General features: G+C 37.4%; 1 protein-coding gene across 3 annotated transcripts; it reads right to left on the bottom strand.

Moving 5' to 3' along the window:
• Nucleotides 1-260: 260 nt before the first annotated feature.
• LOC122989375 (NACHT, LRR and PYD domains-containing protein 12-like) lies at nt 261-20,823 on the bottom strand. Of its 3 annotated transcripts, none has more exons than XM_044362216.1 (12): nt 20,724-20,823; nt 19,313-19,378; nt 15,757-16,108; nt 12,881-14,690; nt 9,642-9,815; nt 8,618-8,791; nt 7,291-7,464; nt 6,966-7,139; nt 6,152-6,325; nt 5,107-5,280; nt 3,302-3,475; nt 261-2,526 (listed from the first exon to the last, which is right to left on the bottom strand). In XM_044362216.1, exons 3-12 carry the CDS (start codon nt 16,097-16,099, stop codon nt 2,517-2,519), a joined length of 3,381 nt encoding a protein of 1,126 aa, XP_044218151.1. In that variant the 5' UTR covers nt 16,100-16,108; nt 19,313-19,378; nt 20,724-20,823; the 3' UTR covers nt 261-2,516. The 3 variants fall into 3 exon arrangements, 2 of the variants coding, with proteins under 2 accessions (XP_044218151.1, XP_044218152.1); XM_044362217.1 differs by having other exon boundaries at nt 15,829-16,108; XR_006405038.1 differs by lacking the exons at nt 261-2,526; nt 3,302-3,475 and adding an exon at nt 6,552-6,597 and having other exon boundaries at nt 5,258-5,280.
• Between the last annotated feature and the right edge of the window lie 320 nt (nt 20,824-21,143).

Below are 21,143 nucleotides of genomic sequence, written 5' to 3'. Positions count from 1 at the left end.
TCACAGCACTACTGCAGTCGGTGCTGCACAGTGGAAAGTATGGTATTTTGTATATTTCTGGGCAGCATTGTGTCTTCTCTCACATTGAATCTATGTACTCCAGGAGCACTGTTGGACGCTGCTGTGTAGTCGTTTTGTGTATTTTATGAAGGATGTGTGCCATGTGTGACATGTCATGGATTGCTTTTTTCTTCTTAGTGTGTATGTTTCTTTAATTGTGTATGTTAAGTTTTGGACACAGTGCAAACCAATTAACCAAAACATTTAAGAGACAAAATGATTAATAGAAACATCTCTAACTAGATTTACTCTCTCCTCTACAATAAAAATAGATGTTATACATGAAGCTGAAGCTTGACACAGGATAAAAATGCTGCAAGTTTATTTATTTCCACAGATGTTTCTGTAGTTAGAATTTGGTCTTTGTTTACCACCACCATCATCCCACCACCCTCCCTTCAGGAGTGTATAAAACTTCTCAAACCAATGTTACATAATGCTTTACACAAAACTAACTAACTAAATATACAGGAAGAAAATAAACCAGTAAAACAGACATAAGATTCAAATTTAAGATGTACAGTATATAAAATAAAAACAATTGGTATATCAGTGGATAGAAATGAGTTTAAGACGTGATTTAAAGGAAGATAATGACTTATCAGACTGAGCTCCTCAAAGAGGTTGATCCAGAGCCCTGACAGCAAAGACCTGGGCCCATATTCATATGTGCTGATAATCAGCACTAATTAATTTCCTATCACTCAGTGTGAAGTTATAGAAAAACAAGCTGCATTCATGCAAATCATAGTTTTATTTATTTAATGATTCAGTGGTTTAGTCATTAGTCATTAGTTTTAAACTTGCTGATGGAGGAGATATGAGTTGGACAGTGGAGAAAATAAATTTCATGTCTTTAATGAAGTTGTGCTCACAGTCTGTTTGTATAATTATTGCTGTGTGCAGTGTTGTACAATACATGCATGATGCTACACTAATGTAGAAAAAAAGATGAAAAGGATGTGATTGGATATGGCTGGATCACAGAGCTGAATCACATGATCTCACCTACAAGTTTAAATTATATAGTTATTGTTAAAGCTACCTGGTTGGCTTACCTGCATATTAAAGCTAGATACCTTTAATATTTAAACACAGAGCAACTCTGAAATGTAATTTGGATCCATGAAGAAAAAGAAAAATACAAAGTTTTTCATCACAGGCTTGATGTTGTTATCAATAGAACCAAGATATAATATGACCTCTATATACTCGTTTTCTGAACCAATGATAAATTATTTCAGAATTTAACCTGATGAAATTTGTGGACAGCAAATCTGTAACATCTGGGCCCACATTTATCAAGCATCTCAGGGCAGGAAGGCACTCCTAACTGGCCAAAAATGATTGGAGTGATGCATCTCTGGTCCTACTTCTGGGAGGAAAATCCTTTTATCAACTTTCCAAACTTGGTAAATGATTACCAAGAGAGATCCTATCTCTGCCAATATTTAGGAGCAGAATGTCCTCACAATGCTACACTTTATCGTAACAGGGAAAATGCAGCTGTGCAACAGTGACGATCCGACAATGATGGAAGTCATGAATCAAACTTCGATCTGGCTTAATGCCCATTGCAAAGATAATGAGCATGATCAGGGTCCTCAGTTACAGCCCACTAAAACTTTTATTTGAAAATAATCATAACAGCTCCATAATGAAGGATATCTCAACTTCAAAACAGCAGCTCAAATATTTTATAGGGTTATTTTTTATTTAGGCTACTTCAAATATCAACAACGTCTGATATTAGAGAGAAGAAGATGCACCTGAAAAATATATGTTTCTATTGTTAAGGTGTATTTATCTTCATGTCGAGAACAACAGTTAACTTGGGGAGAAGCTGAAAGAGGAACTGGACAGTGAAAGACATGTTCTTCATGGAGAGGGTTTGCAACATGTGTATGTACTATGATCATCTGAATTCTGGCATCATAGTTGCCTATGCACAAAATGTACCAATTAACACTGTTTAATATTTCTAGCTGAGACTGTGAGAAAACTACAACACCATCATTATGTCTACTTTGCTGCTCTGACTCTGGTAAAACAGCAATGTCTCCCCCTCTCCCAAGAGTAATCCCTCTCCTGCTGACAGTCAGAGTAAATTCTCTTCTGCTTCATAAATTAGTTTTAGTCTTTGGTTAAATCTCAGTTAAATCTCTCTCAATCCTCTGAGACGCTTGATAAATATGGGCCCAGGGTCAGAGTCTGACTTATAACACCTGTTTTTTTTTTTATCTTATCTGCATCAAAAAGCTCATGTATAACAAATCTGTAAAATGCTGACTTCAACAAAATCTAGATATAACTGTTCAGTTTGCAGTCAGTTAAGAGATTTAAGTGAAGATGAAAAAATCCAGATCCAGACTCCGGTCCAGATGGATCATCAGGATACAGCTGATCCTCACTCAACATACACTCCTGGATGTTCACTCACACTCTTACAGAGATAATCAACTCCAGCTGATGAGAGAAGAAGAAACAACAGACGTCATAAATAGTATTTAGTGAGACTCACTTAATCAGCTGTCGGTCAGTGATGCAGCACATCCGGTATAAAGAGCAGCAAGGACTTTGGTCCTGTTCAGATCAGAAGTGGAACAGCTGTGCAGCGTAGCCTGCTTCCTTTCAGCTCTCATTTTAACGTGTTTGAGTGAACACACTAACCTCCAATTTCACAGACCTGCACAGACTTTTGGTATCAAGTCTGTTTACTCTGCAGATTTCACTTAAGTACACAGAAAAAGTAAACTGCTGAGAGTCATGAACACATCATTACTGCAGAAACAGAGACATTCACTCATCAGTTTACTGATGAACCAATCAATTCTTTAGTGTTGAAATGAGAGAACAAACACTTTCAGATCAGATTTTATCATACAACAGTTTGATGATGAGGACCACTGTCTCTATACATCTTGTAAGGCTGTCAGCTGTAATCCAGCTTTATTTCCTGCAGACATGAACACAACAACAGCAGCTGTCTTCACAACAACTCAAACACATGATCACAAGACAAGCTTTCAGCTGATCTGATTGGCTGACTGTTCTCTCTCTCTCTGTCTTTCTGTCCAATCCTGAAGCTGTAACCATTCTCCTCTCACAGCTTCACTGAGGAAAGCAGCCACTGAGAAGGTTGAAGGTTCACCAGGAAATACTGGATCTTTGCTTTGATACTAACTGTGTTTAATACAATACTGCTGAAACCAGCATGGACTGACTCCATCTCTCTACTGACCTTAGAGTTTCCAGTCTATATTGTGGACTCTCTTTAAGATCCCACAGCAGCTTCACATCTGAATCCTGAAGATTGTTGTCACTCAGATCCAGCTCTCTCAGATGGGAGGGGTTGGACATCAGAGCTGAGACCAGAGAAGCACAGCTGATCTCTGACAAACTGCAGCGCCACAATCTGAATAAAATACAAATTATACAGATAAATATCCATTTATAATCCAGTGTGTTCATGTTTTAAATAGGTAGTTCAACATTACTGTCCTCATTAATAAACTTTTCACTAAAGTGAGCAGAGTGACTTTATATATAATATAAAATATATATCTCTATATATATAATAAATAATTACACTTTAGAAGACAGAGTTTCTGCTTGAAATCACTGAATGTTTTATAATCTTTTCAGAGCTGAAGAGGGTTTAGCATGTAGAAGTTTAGAAAATGGAAACTCCAAACAGCTGAACCCAAAAGGATGCAGGTTATAAACTGTCAAATACAAACAGTGAAAAAGAGCTCTTATTAATATTAATGACAATATGCTGCTACTTCAATAAAGACGTAGTGACTTTAATGCTCCACCAGTGATTCCATCTATACAGACTCATGCTGGGCACACACAAGTAAAAATGCAAAAAGACTAAAATATGACACCTTTATTTTTCAGGCCTACATGTGCAAAACAATTTTTTGTCCAGCCCTAAACTTCAGAAGGTGGAAATCTCAACACCTGAACTCAACTGGGTGCAGGTTAAAAACTGTCAAATATAAAAGACAAAAAACAGAATTTAAGAAGTCTTAATTATCCAGTGTAAGATTTTAGTAATCCGTTATTTCCTGTGGCGGGAGGGACAGACTAACTAATTTTCTTTTGTTGACTACAGCCCTAGTATACATCCATAAGGGCTGCCTATTACAAACAATTCCACCATATACACCTGGAATCTGTGTGTAACAGCTGATTTGTGTAGATGTGTAGCAGAACACAGAACATTAATAACCGTCAGATCCTGACTGATCTGGTGTTAATGAAGTTGCCACTGCTATGCTACATGTGTAAATGTGCAGAGCCTTTTTCTCAATTTGAAGATGCACATATTGTTTCAGCTGTTGTGTGATGCTGCAGTCAGCTGTGACACACAGCCAGCTGTGGGGAACAAACAGGACATCAGCACTGATGTTTCTGCAAAATCCCGGACACATTCAGTGACACCTGAAAGTTACTGTAAGATTCAAACATTAATCTAACATGTTTAAGACCTGCCTGAGTCACATTAATGGCTGTATTTTGACATTTGACATTTCAGTAGATTATGTTATATATGCAAAATATCAGAGAAGTATAAGAAGCAAAATACATGACATTGGTTTGTGTGGAGAGCTCTGTGTGTGCACACCTCTTCTAATTGAAGACACACAATTTGAGGCTTTTGTGCTCTCTGCTGTTTTCATTATTGACCAATCTGTGTGCTGAAATGTAGGGAAAGCCTGAAACACTGGAAATTGCTCCATTCACTCAATCAGAGACAAAACAAGGACAAAGTGCACTCATCTGCAACCCTTTTTGAGTGTGTTTGCATGTGTCATATCATTAGCGCAATATCTTTTGTGAATCAGACCTTAAGATGGGAAAGATAGTGGTTGCAAATGATGCGCAGCTCATGGTGCTATCAGCGGCCGCAATCCATTCTTTGTGAATTCACCCCTCAGTGTGGATCAGCATAATATCAGCTTTATGTCCGCAGTTTAGTGTCACCACAACTGTCATATCATATTGATCTCAGCACAGAGGTAAAAAATAATGACTGACCCAAGAAGCTCCAGTCTACAGTGTGGTCTCTCCAGGAAATCACACAGCCGCTTCACTCCGGAATCCTGCAGATTGTTCCAACACAGATCCAGCTCTCTCAGATGGGAGGGGTTGGACATCAGAGCTGAGGCCAGAGAACCACAGCTGATCTCTGACATTCTGCAGTTCCTCACTCTGAATAAAGAATATATGCTGTCACTTTAGAGGACAAAGTTCCTGCTTGAAATATTTCAATGTGTCATAATCTGTTCAGAGATCAAGAAAATTTAGAATGGATAAGTTTAGAAAATGGAATCTCCAAACAGCTGAACCCAACAAAGGCAGGTTAAAACTGTTAAATACAAACAGTGAAAAAGAGCCCTCATTAGTATTGACAACATACTACTACTGCAATAAAGATGTAGTGACTTCACCTCTTAAACTCTGCAGCTCCACCAGAGACTCCATCTATACAAACTCATGTTGTTTCAGTCAAATACAAGTAAAAAATATTCAGAAATATATTTCAGATTCTACTTAAGATCCCAATGTTATTAAAGATTCCAAATATGTCAGGATGGATTTTTGGAAAATAGAAGCAAATGGATCTTCAATATATCTACAATATTTACATTTAATGGAATGATGTCACCATAAAAAAATCTGGCATCTTGTGTTTAAATATTTCTATCAGTATAGACACTGCACAGCTTCATAAAAGTCTTAAAAGTGTTGTTACAAGTAAATACTGGATATCAGAGTTTTTTGGTTTAACTTTAAAGAATGAAATTTAAAGTGAAGGTGAAATTTCATGTAAAAATCAAGAGTTTCAGAGGTTCAGGGTGAATTATCCAGTGTAGAATTTTTGTTGTCATATGAAGTTTTTAAATGCAGCTCAACTTTGTTCTGACAAAGTCAATGGACTAAACCACTGAGGAAGAAAATAGACTGTACCAAGATACTCAGTGTTGATCAGCATAATGTTAGCTTTATGTCTGCAGTTTAGTGTCACCACAACTTACACATCATATTAATCTCAGCACAGAAATAAAAAATGTTTTCTGACCCCAGAGTCTCCAGTCTACAGTGTGGACTCTCAAGGAAATCACACAGCAGCTTCAGTCCTGAATCCTTCAGCTCATTGTGAGCCAGATCCAGCATTCTCAGATGGGAGGGGTTGGACTTCAAAGCAGAGGCCAGAGATGAACAGCTGCTCTCTGTTAAACTGCAGCCAATCAATCTGAATAAAGATTAAATGATATAGATAAATATCCATTTATAATCCAATCAGATGTGTTCTGGTTGTAAATTGGTAGTAAAACATGACTATGTCCTAATCAATGAACTTTTCATTAAAATGAGCAGAGTGACTTTATCATTGTGTTATTGTGAATCATCATAATGTCACCACAACATTCAGATACATTCATGTCAACATGGATACTGTAGAAATATTATATTCATACTTTAAACACCTGCATTGATCTCTCTGTGTACCTCTGTGTGTGTGTTCTGAAGGATCAATAATCAGACATTCAGTAAAACATGTTGAAGAATATAATAAAGAAATATTTCTCCTTCTGCAAGTAAACTTGATTAATTAAAAACAGATATTAGTTGAGAGGATCTTCTATATACAGATGTGACTACTAAAAATTATAAACATAAATTACTTTAACAACTAACAGTCGACACTTTCTACTGTTTCTTTAGGAATCAGTAATACTTTATAACTACAGACTAAACTTTCTACAGTAAAAACAATTTAATATGGAAAAAAGTAAATTAACTTCATGGATGAAAGTTATGTATGTACATAAATTAGGTTCAAATGTTAAACATTAAGACCAACAATAGTAACAGACACTCAGTGAACTGACATTAGAGTCTCAAGTTTACAGTGTGGATTCTCCAGAAATCCACACAGCAGTTTTACTCCTGAAGCCTGAAGCTCATTGTCACTCAGATCCAGCTTTCTCAGATGGGAGGGGTTGGATTTCAGAGCTAAGGCCAGGGAAGCACAGCTGCTCTCTGACAAACTGCAGCACCACAATCTGAATAAAAAATAAATGATGTAGATTAAAATGGTTAAAATGGATGTAGATTAAAATGGTTAACATTCATGGATGTAAGTTATGTATGTACATAAATTAGGTTCAGTCGTTAAACATTCAGATCAACAATAGTAACAGTCAGTGAACTGACCTCAGAGTCTCCAGTCTACAGTGTGGACTCTCCAGAAAATCACACAGCAGCTTCACTACTGAATTCTGCAGGTCGTTGAGACTCAGATTCAGCTCTCTCAGATGGGAGGGGTTGGATTTTAGAGCCGAGACCAGAGAATCACAGCTGATCTCTGACAAACTGCAGCCCCTCAATCTGAATAAAAAATGCATGATGTAGATTAAGATCCATTTTAGTCCAATCAGATGTGTTCAGGTTTTAAATGTGTAGTTCCACATTACCATGTCCTCATCACTGAGCTTTTTCCTAAAATGCTCACTGTCACTGTTAATTTAAATCATCACAATGTCAGCCTTCTACAGACATCATCCAAATGTCACTACAACATTCAGACAGCTATTCATAGCAACACTGATTCATAAAAAATATTTTAAACACCTGCATTGATCTATCTGTGTCCCTGTGCCCCTGTGAGTGTGTGTGTGTCTTTCTCTTGCATTAGTGTGACACCTCTTCCTAACAAACAGCAAGCAAACAAACTCTACCAGATTGAGTATATATATATATATATATATATATATATACACACACATCTGTGTTCTATTGGCACAGAGGAAGAGAAGCCGTAGGCTGTAAGTTTCTTGTTGTCAATATCCATTAGACAGTCATCCACTATCTGCGTCAGTGCTGTTCATATTGTACATGCTACTACGTTTCAGTGCACCCAGTAGGAACCGATATAGCTTTTGAGCATAGAATAAGTGTATTAGTGAAAATATGGTCAATGCAGAAAAGTTGTTAGTTTTGTTAATATGTTTTGTTATATGGATTCTGGTTGGATGATTGACTAGATGTGACATATTACACGCATTGGTTACAGCCCTAAACTTTTTCTTAAGTGAGCAGGTTAAAGAAAACCGATCAATATTCAGGTCACTCAACAGTTATATTCCATTATTGCTATCCGAGACCTTGTCCAGCGTCTCACATTATTAGAAAGAGTTAGCGTTAGATGGTCTATTACTGCATCCTCTTAAAATAGATTTTAAATGAGGCAAATGTACTTGTATCCATAAAGCTTTGATGTCCTTCATCATAAGGTCCTTCCTTTGCTTCACAGGAATATGATATTATTATTATTGCTATTATTGTTAAAACTAACAGTAGACATTTCCTACAATTTCTTTAAGAATCGGTTATCTCTTATACCTAAACTCTGTTCAGTAAAAAAAATAAATATGTAAAAATTAAAATTAACTTTATGGATGTAAGTTATGTATGTACATAAATTAGGTTCAATTGTTAAACATTAAGATTGACAGTAGTAACAGACAGTCAGTGAACTGACCCCAGAGTCTCCAGTCTACATTGTGGATTCTTCAGGAAATCACACATCCGGTCCATTTCTGAATACTGCAGCTCATTTTCTCTCAGATCCAGCTCTCTCAGATGGGAGGGGTTGGACACCAGAGCTGAGGCCAGAAAATCACAGCTGGTCTCTGACAAACTGCAGCGACACAATCTGAATAAAATACAAATGATACAGATAAATATCCATTTATAATCCAGTGTGTTCATATTTTAAATATGTAGTTCAACATTACTATGTCCTCATCAATAAACTTTTCACTAAAATGAGCAGAGTGACTTTATCATTGTGTTATTGTGGATCATCATGTCAGCGTTCTACAGACATCATCCAAATGTCACCACAACATCAGATCAACATCAGACACATATTAATGTCAACACTGATTCATAAAATGCTGCTGAACTCAAAGTCAAGTATGTAATTAGAGGATCAGTATGAAATCAGAGACGTTGAACTTAAAATCTGTTCATTATGTATTGCATGACCTCCTTCTTCCTGTATTTGGTAGTTTAGTAAGTATGTGTAATTAAAATATGCTATTGTTGGCAGTAATCATTCCCTCTGTCCATATTGACTGAAGTGGTCTCTTCCAAACACAGCTACACTGTAGGAAATGAGTTCATAAGTTCAGCTGAAGCTAATATTAGGCTTTGACAGTCTGATAAAAATCCGTTTGATTTGTCTAACTCAAAGTTACAGACTATTTAGTATAAAATTCCCTTTTTGAGTTACTATCCTTCCACTGCTGCGCAGCAAGGAAACACTGAAGCAACACAAAGACACTTTTTTATATGTATAACTCAGACTGCTGAGGTTTCATATTAGTTTTAACTTTGGAAGTCACTTTTACCCAGAAAAAAATGAATTCTGAATTCTTGAAAAAAAATTAAATTCTACAGATTTGTGCTCAGGCAAATCACAAAAATAACTGAAACTTCAGTGAGGGATTTGAATTGAATATATAGAAAACAACTACCAAAGCTACAGCCAGTGAACTGACCTTAGAGTCTCCAGTCTACAATTTGGACTCTCCAGTCCAGCACACAGAAGCTCCACTGCTGAATCCTGCAGCTCGTTGTCACTCAAGTCCAGCTCTCTCAGATGGGAGGGGTTGGACTTCAGGGCTGAGGCCACAACTTCACAGTGAGTCTCTGAGAGTCCACAGTCAGAGAGTCTGTCATGACACATATATTACAACATATGTTATCATGAAAGAGGACACTTTATATTTATTTCATGCATTTGATGACAAAACTGTTTGACATTCCCTATTTTGACCAACATTTGCTCTTTAGATCAGTGGTTCAGCTAATCTTTTCTCTTTTCTAATTTTTTTTTACTGGGGCATTTTATTCCTTTAATGGGAAGCAACATCCATCCATCCATCCTCTGCTGCCGTTATCCAGGACTGAGTCACAATGGCATCAGACTGAGTAAGGAAACCCAGACATCCTTCTCCCTGGGAACACCCTCCAACTCCTCCTGGGGGATCTCAAGGCATTCTTAGGCCAGGAGATGTATATAATCCCTCCAGCATTTTCTGGGTCTACACTGGGGTCTCCTACCAGTTGGACATGCCTGGAACACCTCCAGGGGGAGGTGTCTAGGAGGCATCCTAACTAGGTGCCCAAACCACCTCAGCTGACTACTTTTGATGAGAAGGAGCAACAATTGAGAGATAACAGCAATCAAGAAGAGAGACAGGTAATGCCATGCAACAAAGCTCCACCACGATGAAATGTATTGATTTGATGTATATAATCTTAAGGTTGTTTTGGTCATTTATTTCTGTCTTTTGTGCAGGATACTTTTTGAGTGCATGAAGAGGCGTGCCATCTTAAACATGGCTTCTCATTGTGATCCAATTGCTGTCACCCACCTGCATTTACTCAATAATCAGGATGGAGTGACACCCCCTGCCAAGTTTATAAGATGTGTGCTTGTTGTTTGTTCACCCTTGTACAATATGAAGACCTTAATGGTCGAAACTGGTCTTTTGTTATTGTAAGTAGGCATGTTGAATAAAGGCTTTTCAACTTAATCTTAGAGTTTTTCATTCCTGCTCCACACGAGTGCCTTAAGTTTGTTTTTTCTCTCAACTTGATGACCCTTATCTTCAAGAGCACTTGCGTTTTTCTTGAGTTTTATATGATCAAGACAGTCCTTGAGCACACCAGTACCTCTTTTTCATAAAGCTCCACCACAATTGAAGTGTGGATATTGCGGTTATATGGCATGCATCTTAACCAGTAGGCTACTGGAGCACTCCTAGTTCATCTAATCATATCTCACTGTGCTTGAATGAAACAATAATTCTCTTCACTTTCTCTTATATCTGCAGACTTTTAATCTTTGTTTTGCTTTAATTTTACAAATGAAGGGAGAGAAAATTGAGTTATATTGATGCTTCCATATTGTGCACAGTCTGTCTATGTGATCCGATCCCATGTCTGTCTCCACAAAGTTAGCATGAGAACATCTTGATTAAAAAATCATTCTCACTGTCCACTGTTTTCAATTTGACTCCAGGATATTTTTACTCAGTTCAACTCAGTGAACAGTTACCAATGAGAAAGGTAAACTCTCTTTGCTACCTGCTGCTGTCAGGTTCACATCCATAAGCAGGAAAATTTAGTGACTGTTGACAAGCACAAATGAAACAAATGGCTTGACAATATTAGACCTGCGCATAATTAAATATTAATGTAGATAAATATATAGATGTGCATGACAGATGACTGCATGACTTTTGTCAACTTTCTTTTCTTAGAATCTCAAAAACTGATTCAGCACACAAACACAATTAACAAATCAATAAGTCAATCAATAAAAATGTTATAAGGGTATCAGCATTAAAAATATAACATTGACCTTTAACGTGTATAAGATCTCTTTAAACAGTCTGAATTCTACCATTCTGCTCTTATATATTCATCAGTCCTCAGTACACTTCCTGCTACTACTCTTCCCTACACCAACAATAGAAAAACACCTGAGAGTTTCTTTCTGTGATGAGCAGAATATAAGAAAGACTTAAAAACACGACTATGTAACACGACATCCCTCTTTAAAACAAAAAGTTGAATTCATGAGAAATAAAAGGCTGCATTGCTCGGTTCAACACTTTCAGGGGTTTTGTCTCATATGGCCAGTAGTTTAAAGAGGCTAATGTTGGTTAATGTTAGCAAACCTTAAATATTGTTGTATAAGTGACATTACTGTTGTATGATTACAGGCTGTTGTTTACGTTTCATTGAATATAACTTTTTGCTGACCCTAAAACAGAAGTTCTCTGCAGATATTTGGTATCTCCGTTTCATCTCATATTATGAAGTACATCATTCATGGTTCTGATGATGAAACTGGTAATTAACAACCCTGCCTCTTTCACATGAACATGCTCGTAGCTGGATAGGAAAACCCAGAGTTGACTGAGCAAGTTAATAACCAGCTTCATAGTACTGGTTATCTGGATGGCCGGTAATAAAAAAGACAGTTCTGTTTACTTGCTGAACAGATTTCATAAACAGAAAATAACATAAACAGATTTCATAAACAGAAAATAATCTCTCATTACACATAAATATATGAAAGAAGTTTACTGCCTCATAGTCTTGTATGTACACTCCACATAAAAGACAAGGAAAGGCAAGGCAATGCACGTTTATTTGTATAGCACAAAGGACTCAATGCTTCATCTGACTTCAGGACTTCAGAACAGAGGAAAAAATGCAGGGCCTGACTTCTGTTGCTCTATAGAAAAGGTTCAGTTCTTTTCAGTTGATGAACAAGACTGTGGTTTCTCATCCTGGAGTCTGTTTTATGCAGGGACACAGAGAAGGGGAGACGGGCAAGGAAGCACAGGGGAGAGGAATGAGGTAGTTGCAGTGATAGAAAGGTCTGTGGAAAAGTCTGAGGGTATCTGGTGGAGAATGGGAGGTCTGGGGAGTAGGAAGAACAAACATGGCCAGGAAGAAGAATGGGGATGGGAGTGTGTGGCTGCAGAGAGGGACTGAGGAGCAGATTGTGACACAACTGAAAAATCAACATTATTTGCACTCACATCATTTGAAACAGCTCAAGAACATCTGAGACTAAATTTAACTGACATAGTATTTTGGCTATAAACAAATAGAGCACTATTTTAACAATAATAATAAGAATTTTATATTATTTATATTTGAAGAACAAAACTAATAATCTACATTGATTTATAATACTAATCACATCTGGACTTACTGAGCCTTTCTGCAGTTCCTCACAGCTGGGATCAGTCTCCGTCGTCCCTCCTCTGATGCGTTGTACTTCTTCAAGTCAAAGTCATCCAGAAGTTTTTCCGATATCTGCAGCATGTAGGACAGAGCTGAGCAATGTATATTATAGAGTTTCTTCTCTGATCTGTTCTCTGACTTAAGGAACTCTTCGATCTCCTGATGCACTGAACGGTCATTCATCTCCATCAGACAGTGGAAGATGTTGATGCTTCTGTCAGGAGAGGTATAATCATAAGTATTGATCTTCAGGTTTTCTGTGATTCTCTGGATGATTTCTGGACTGTTCTCTGTCTGACCCAGTAGGTCTCCTAAGAGACTCTGGTTGGACTCCAGAGAGAGGCCATGGAGGAAGCGAACAAACAGGTCCAGGTGGCCATTTTTACTGTTGAGAGATTTCTGCACAGCTCCCATCAGGAAGTCATCCAGAGATGAGTAATGGTTATCATGTCTGTCATCATCATCATCATCTTTCAAGAAGTCCTTCAGTACCTCTGTGTTCCTGCTGGTGTAACAGTGGTACATGTAGACTGCAGCCAGAAACTCCTGAACGCTCAAATGAACAAAACAGTAGACTGGTTTCTTGTAGATCCCATATTCTTTTTTGAAGATCTTTGTACAAACTCCTGACAACACTGAGGCTTCTGTGACATCAAGACCACACTGCTCCAGGTCTTTTTGGTAGAACATGATGTTTCCTTTTTTCAGATGTTCAAATGCCAGCCTCCCCAGCTTCAGAAGAAGTTCCATGTCAACCTCTGTCAGCTCCTCTAGACTCATCTCATGTCCTTCATCATACTTGTGCTTCTTCTTCTGTGTTTGAACCAGCAGGAAGTGTGAATACATGTCAGTCAGGGTCTTGGGCAGCTCTCCTCTCTGGTCTGTAGTCAACATGTGCTCTAGAACTGCAGCAGTGATCCAGCAGAAGACTGGGATGTGACACATGATGTGGAGGCTCCTGGATGTCTTGATGTGTTTGATGATTCTGCTGGACAGCTCTTCATCACTAAATCTCCTCTTGAAGTACTCCTCCTTCTGGGCATCAGTGAAGCCTCGTACTTCTGTTATCCTATCAACACATGTACGTGGGATCTGATTGGATGCTGCAGGTCGGGACGTTATCCAGACAAGAGCCGAGGGAAGCAGCTTCCCCTCAATGAGGTTTGTCAACAGGATGTTGACTGATGACTTTTGTGTGACATCAGACACGACCTTCCTGTTCTTGAAATTTAATGAAAGTCTGCTTTCATCCAGCCCGTCAAAGATAAACAAAACTTTACAGTCATCGAGCTTCTCTGCTGTGACCTTCTGTAATGTTGGATGGAAATCATGGATTAGCATGAGGAGACTGTACTGCTCATCTTCGATCAAGTTCAGCTCCCTGAATGAAAGCAGAATTACCAGACTGACATCTTGGTTTTCTGTGCCCTCTGCCCAGTCCAGAGTGAACTTCCGCACTGAGAAGGTTTTTCCAATGCCAGCGATACCATTCGTCAGAACAACTTTGATGATGCGTTTCTGTTGGTTGGGTAAGGCTTTAAAGATGTCTTGGCATTTGATTGGAGTGTCATGGAGAGTCTTCATCTTGGAAGCTGTCTCAAGCTGCATCACCTCATGTTGGGTGTTAACATCTTCACTCTTTCCCTCTGTGATGTAGAGCTCAGTGTAGATACTGTTGAGAAGGGTTTCACTTCTTGATTCATCAGGTCCTTCAGTCACATGTTGACATGTCCTCCTCAGACTGATCTTGTGGTCATGTAAAACTTTCTGCAGAACATCTGATGAAAGAGAAAAAATATAGATCTCAACCTCTATCGGTGTGTTTACATGCACTTACATAAGCAGGTTATCCAGAGAAACCAGGTTATGTGGGTAATCAGGAAATGTGTTGACATGCACAGTAGTAACCTGGTTATTGTAAAACTGTATGTACAAGCAACAAATCAGTGATCAGACCTTATTCTCAAAGCATGCCTTTCTTATTTTATAGATATTTATTTATTTTACTGATATATTTATTTTATATGGAAGACTTGTTAGTCCTGACTTTTTGTTCTGTTTTGCTCTGTGTGTTTGAGTCAGAACTTTTCCTCACAACGTGAATGTATCTGAATTTAACAAACAGTAAAATGTTAAGTGGTAGAAACCAACTCGTTAAAACTTCTAGAGGATACTTTGTGTTAGTTTCTGTTTTTGTTGGACTTTAAATAAAGGTTGAATCACTGTGTAATGATCTCTCTTTTCATTCAGCTGCTCCACTTTCCCTATCTACAGTCTTTAATTAAGTACATGTTTTGTGTATAGATGGCAGAGAAATTGATGTTCTCCAGGAGAAATCTACCTGGGGAAATAAGGTACAGTACCAAGTAACCAATAACCGTTACTTTGTAGGACCACCTGTCAGAATTACATCACTACCCACCTGGCAAGAGTTTATTCATGTTTACCACAGTTAGACCCACAAAATTTTAATAATCCCCCAAATTACCCATGGTAAGAAACCAGACTTCAGGATGTACTAGTATATCACAGAGCTGCCAGTGTCTGTTGATCAGTGGAGGAGATATCGCCAGATTTACCGTGGGCATCAGTTTGCGTGGTTATGTCTGCGTTGTTGTATGATCATTTAGTCTGACTTCATATGTATCTGTCCCATTTGAACCCCTGCAATTTAGGCACTATGTGTTAAAAGGTCCATATCTCCCACACAGCCCTTCCTATATTGACGTAAACCTACTCAAATTAAAGCTGAGACTTTAATGTGGTATCAATTATTTTATTTTATTGAATGTGCTGAAGCACAGAGCCTGAAGAACTAAAATGTTTAACTGTCCAAATACTTACTGTCTGGACTGTTTCTCTTCACAGATCTGCTGACTGGATGTGATGTGATGTTTGTCTCTTCCTGTGACTGACCTTCTGCTCCTGAGCTGATGTTTGACAACTCCGTCACCAGATCATTCCTGTTGATCTTCTTTAAAATGCTCTCGAACACTTCCACAGCTCCAGCAAATTCATATTTCTGCACCATCAGATCCACCACGTCCCGCCTCTCTGCCTCCGACAGCTTACTCTCTTTGATGGGTGGGATGTCGTCCACCTTTTCTTGCTTCAGGTGCCACTTGAAGTCCTTAAATTCATTGTCTATCAAATCATCCAGAATGCTGAGAAGGTCACTCTTTGTCATCTTGGCTCTCTGGTAAAATCAGAGAACACTGATTAGAGAAGAGTTGTTTCTGTTTGTCTCTGCCAGTAGAAACTCATTCTGTGTTTCTACTGTATCTGACTGATTTTACAAAAAGCCCAGTTTGGCCACAGTTGTTAAAGTGTAAGAGAAACTCAAGAGGATCTTCATGAAAAACATCTTGCCACAAGTCTACTCAGAAGCTGTTCTGGAGCTTTCTATTAGATCGAGTTTTCATATATGTACGTTGTTATCATAGAAATGTACATTTTCCAAATATTAAAAGTAGGCTACAGCGTAAATACATGTAGGAATTATTATATATGACTGAGGTATAGAGGGAGAGGTATAGAGAAAAAAGAGGGTTTTTTTGCTATTTAGTTGAATGATGAAAAAACCATCTGAATACGTCACATAAAAAAACTGATGAGGTCTATCTGACCCAAATGTTGAATTTATAATAATAGGAGACAATTAACAGTGTATGGATTATTTTTCTGATAAAAGACAATATTTCGATTTCATTTCATTCATTTCGCTGGTTCACTTCTCAGCAGGGTTCATCACCATGTTAAGTTATGCTGAACAGCTAACCTGCTCCGGAGCAGGTTAACTTCAGAGGATCGGATCACAACCTGTCAACACTCTGACCACTGACCAATCAGATCACTGGAAATAAAAGAGTCTTCGTTCCTACAGGATCCCAACATGGACAAAAGTCCTGAGTTTACAATAAAGTGACAAGTAAAAAAGAGCAATATATATTTCTATAGGTCAGTGGAAACATTTTATTGTTCCAGACTTTCTATTTCCACTCTAGTTTTAAAACAGAGCTTCTAACAAACAGAGGGATCGTTTATGACACTAATGACAAAATGATGATTTTAGCTGCATTTTAATGGCATAAAATTTATTTTTTCCCCAGAGTGACAGCTGACAGTGCGGATGATTTTACACTCTGATTCCACCACTGCAGCTCAGAATAACATGAGACAACTGTGTGATGAAAACTGGAAATGAAAACAAAATATTGTCTTTTATCAGAAAAATAATCCACACACTATTAATTGGCTCCCATTATTATAAATTCAACATTTGGGTCAGATAGACTCATCAGTTATTAACTACTTTTCCACTCTTTGCTTCGGTAGCAGAAACATCTGACATTACTTTTAATTTTTTTTTTTTCATGTGACATATTCAGATGGTTTCTTCATCATCCAACTAAATAGCAAAAAACACTCACTCTATATTTAAGTCATATATGATAATTCCTGCATGTATTTTAAGCCATAGCCTACTTTTAATATGTGGAAATTATTGCTGGTGTTTCTACATCTTATTCTGTTGTATGATTACAGGATCATTTACATTTCACTTGGTTGAATATGACTTTTTGCTGTCTCTTAAACAGAAGTTTTCCACAGGTACTTGGTATCAATGTTTCATCATATATCATATGAAGTACTTCATTCATGGTTCTGATGATGTCACTCTTAATTAACAACCCCACCGCTTTCACATGAACGCGCTCGTAGCTGGATAGAAAAACTCCAGGTTGACTGAGCTAGTCGATAACCAGCTTCGTAGCTCTGGTTATCTGGACAGCCAATGTCAGGTTCAGTGAAGCCAGATAACGAAAAGATATCCTGGGTATGTTGAACGTGCTTTGTAGTACAGGCCTCTGGTGTCTTTACATGTTTTGGTTGGTTCATTAATGCTGGCATGAAAGTTGTCAACCAAGAGTGCCTGAAAATAAGGGTCTTGTCTCAAAGACTCAGTGTATCAAACTAAGTATAAATGTACTGCAATGTTGTCCAATAACCTGATGTTTTGTTAAGTACATAAAAAAGTTACTTATTTTGGTCTAATAAAAACAATAATAAAGACTTGAGGCCTGCAGAAATGTAACTGTTTTGTGTTGGTCATGGACAAAGTAACCTGATTAACCAAATTAACCTGATTAACCCTGAGATAGCCACATGTAAATTCATGTGAATTTTTACATGGTTCCCCTCTACAAGACTGCTAATGCTGAACCCACCTAAAGACCTTTGTTGTTTAAGGTGATATCATAATTTTACAGCATTTTCACAAACTAATATTTCAATACAAAATAACAAAAAAAAAACATACACACTATGAATATGGGGTCATGTGCTTCTGTGCACCAATCAGGATTTAGCAGTATTTGTGATGACAATTGTCGGGTTGTTTGTTCATGTTGCCAGGCCCCTGTCAATCAAATCTGGACAAACCACACCCACATAGTCCTGGCAATTTGAGTGTTACACCCTGAGAAGGTTTTTTCCAAACTTTAATCTTTATTGTTGCTGATTGAATCATAAATATCTGATGTTATAGCAAAAATACTTACAACAAGTTTTCAGGGTTTTAAGAGTTCAGAGCCAAAAGTAACAACACACCCACAGAAGCAAACACTAACAGTCTCCATGCAGTGAGCTATCAATAACTGATTAATGATTAACAGTAAAAAGTCTTTCAACCAGTGAGGAGGAAGTATTAAGGTCCTTTTACCAATGTCAAAGCAACAGTGTAAAATACTCCCTTACAAGGAATAATCTTGCATACAAAACCTTAAAATACTATCAGCAAAACATACTTAAAGTCTCAAAAGTCAAAGTACTCATTATGTCAATTATATATTATGGCTGATACATAAACATGTAGCTGATCGTATGGAGATAGTTTGGACTACTTTGTAAATTATTTTCATCTATATAATTCTATTTTTTTAAATTATGGTATAATCAAATTTGTAGGTAAAATCCTAATCTGCAAAGTCAGTAGTTACTCCAGCTGTCAGATACATGTAGTGCAGTAGAGAGAACAATATTCAGCTAAGAAATGTACTGGAGTAAAAGTATAAAGTAGGAGAAAAATGGTGTCTCAAAATTGCCCTCACGTAAAGAAAGAAAGAAGAGTTTCCTCTCAACTCAATGAAACATATAAACCATATTTGTCATCATGGCACCTTGCAGATAACTGAATCTGAACTGCAACATTTCCAAAAAATATGTTTTGCACTCTTAAGCTATTCTCTCCCTGCTCACACAGACAGCCAGGTTTAAATTACTGTCTGTCCAGAATGGTGATAAAAAGAAATATCTGCAAACATTTTGAAAGTAGTTTCTCAAACATGAAATAAATGATCATGTCAGATGTGAACATTTTCAAAAACAGAGCTGAACTTACTCCATGTATTCCCGTCTTATTTTAAGTCCGTCATTGTAAAGCGGCTGTCTCGTTTTGTGATGATGTCTGAAAAAGATGAAAAAAAAACATGGTTTAGATGTTTGTATCAGAACTGGGCCTTTTGTTTCTAACTGCTAATGATGAACCCACCTTAAGGCCTTCATCCTTTCAGGTCATGTTGTACATTTACAGAATTTTCACAAACAAGTGTTTACATACCAAATAACAAAACAACTAATCTACACACTCTAAATATTAGGTCTGTGTTTCTTTTTGTATCTACAGCTGAAAACAGATGTGAGAACAAAGAGATTTGAACTTCTAAATGTGTAAACACTGTGAATGAATATGACACACATACTGAACATTTATCTCCTGTAAATTCACAATTTGTTTGAAGAGTCTGATGCATGTATGTAGTTTGACTCTATCATTTACAGACATTTTTATGAGTAACAACTTTACCTGTTAAATTAGGATCTGCTTGCTTTCTTTAAGAGCAGTGTGAACTAACCAGCTCCTGGTTCCTGGAGTGAAAATCCCATTTATTTTTCCCATCGACAATGTTACGTCACTCATAGTTTGAGCACTTCTAGGTCTGGATTGGCATGATACTCTCCTGGTTAAATCATCAGTTCAAAATATGAACAACTGCATCAGAAAATATCTAGTTTACATGTCTCTCAGTGCAACAGTGTGATTTATTGACATGTTTTTATATGTTTTGGGACAACATTGTAGTGTACAACAAGTGTTAACTAGTCAGAACGTCAACCATAACCAACTGTGATAGTTGCCGAACCATAACCAGGTTACCAGACCTTCATGTATCGTAGTTGTGTACTCGTCTATTGTGTTATCAACAACAGTGGCACTGACATGAAAATATGGTAAAATGTTGTTTAATTAAGAGCATGGAAGAAAACTCTACACTGTGGTACTGTTTTGTCCAGCCCCTGTTTTATAGTAATATTAACAGTAGCAGTAAGAATAATACTGGCAGTAATAACAACAGTTGCAGTGATATTAGTACCACTAACAGTAGCATTAATACTAGTGGCACTAACAGTGATATAACAGTAACAGTAATATTATCCGCACAAGTAAACCGTTAACCAAGTGTCACACCCAGTAGCGAGAGAACAGGAAGTTCTGTTAAAACATCTTTTAAACTCTGCCACGTTGACACAGATCTGCTTCTTGACTCAAACATGAAGCACAAAATAGAATTTGTATTAATTCACGAGTCAAACGAAAGATTTACATTCTCTCAGTATCGTGGAAAATTGTGAAAACGTACTTTGAATCAAACACAAAAATGCCTCCAACAGACGTCTCCTCTCTACAGTCCACAGGGAGACCGCTGAGACAGATACTTTAACAATAATAGTAATGAGGTTTTAATACTCACTCTGCCTTACATGTCCTGTTTTCCTCCTTTTACTCTGTCGACTTTCCGCCAACGAGTCTGACATGACTTATAGCATACTTTCAGTCTCACTGTCAGTGTCTCCTCCCCTCAGAGCTGCTCCTCCCCTCTACATCATCTCCTGTACTGCAGTACTGTGGAAGATTTAAAATGCCTAAATAAAAGAAAGTAAAATACAATAAACATTATAATGTGTATTTTCCTTTGAGGTAGGTGTTTACAGTGTGAATGGTTGTCTGAATTAACTGAATTCATAATTGAATAAAACACATTAAAATGACAATTATTGAGATTTTTGAGTTTAACTAAACTCAATGAATTATTTTTCATTGGGACATTAATTTCCATTCCACATTAAAATCAAACCACAACAGAAAACAAAGTGAAGCTGTTTAGGTGTTT

The sequence above is a fragment of the Thunnus albacares genome, chromosome 9 (genome assembly GCF_914725855.1).
Source record: "Thunnus albacares chromosome 9, fThuAlb1.1, whole genome shotgun sequence".
In the NCBI taxonomy this organism is placed as follows: Eukaryota; Metazoa; Chordata; class Actinopteri; order Scombriformes; family Scombridae; genus Thunnus; species Thunnus albacares.
This window is presented reverse-complemented; position numbering and strand designations above follow the sequence as displayed.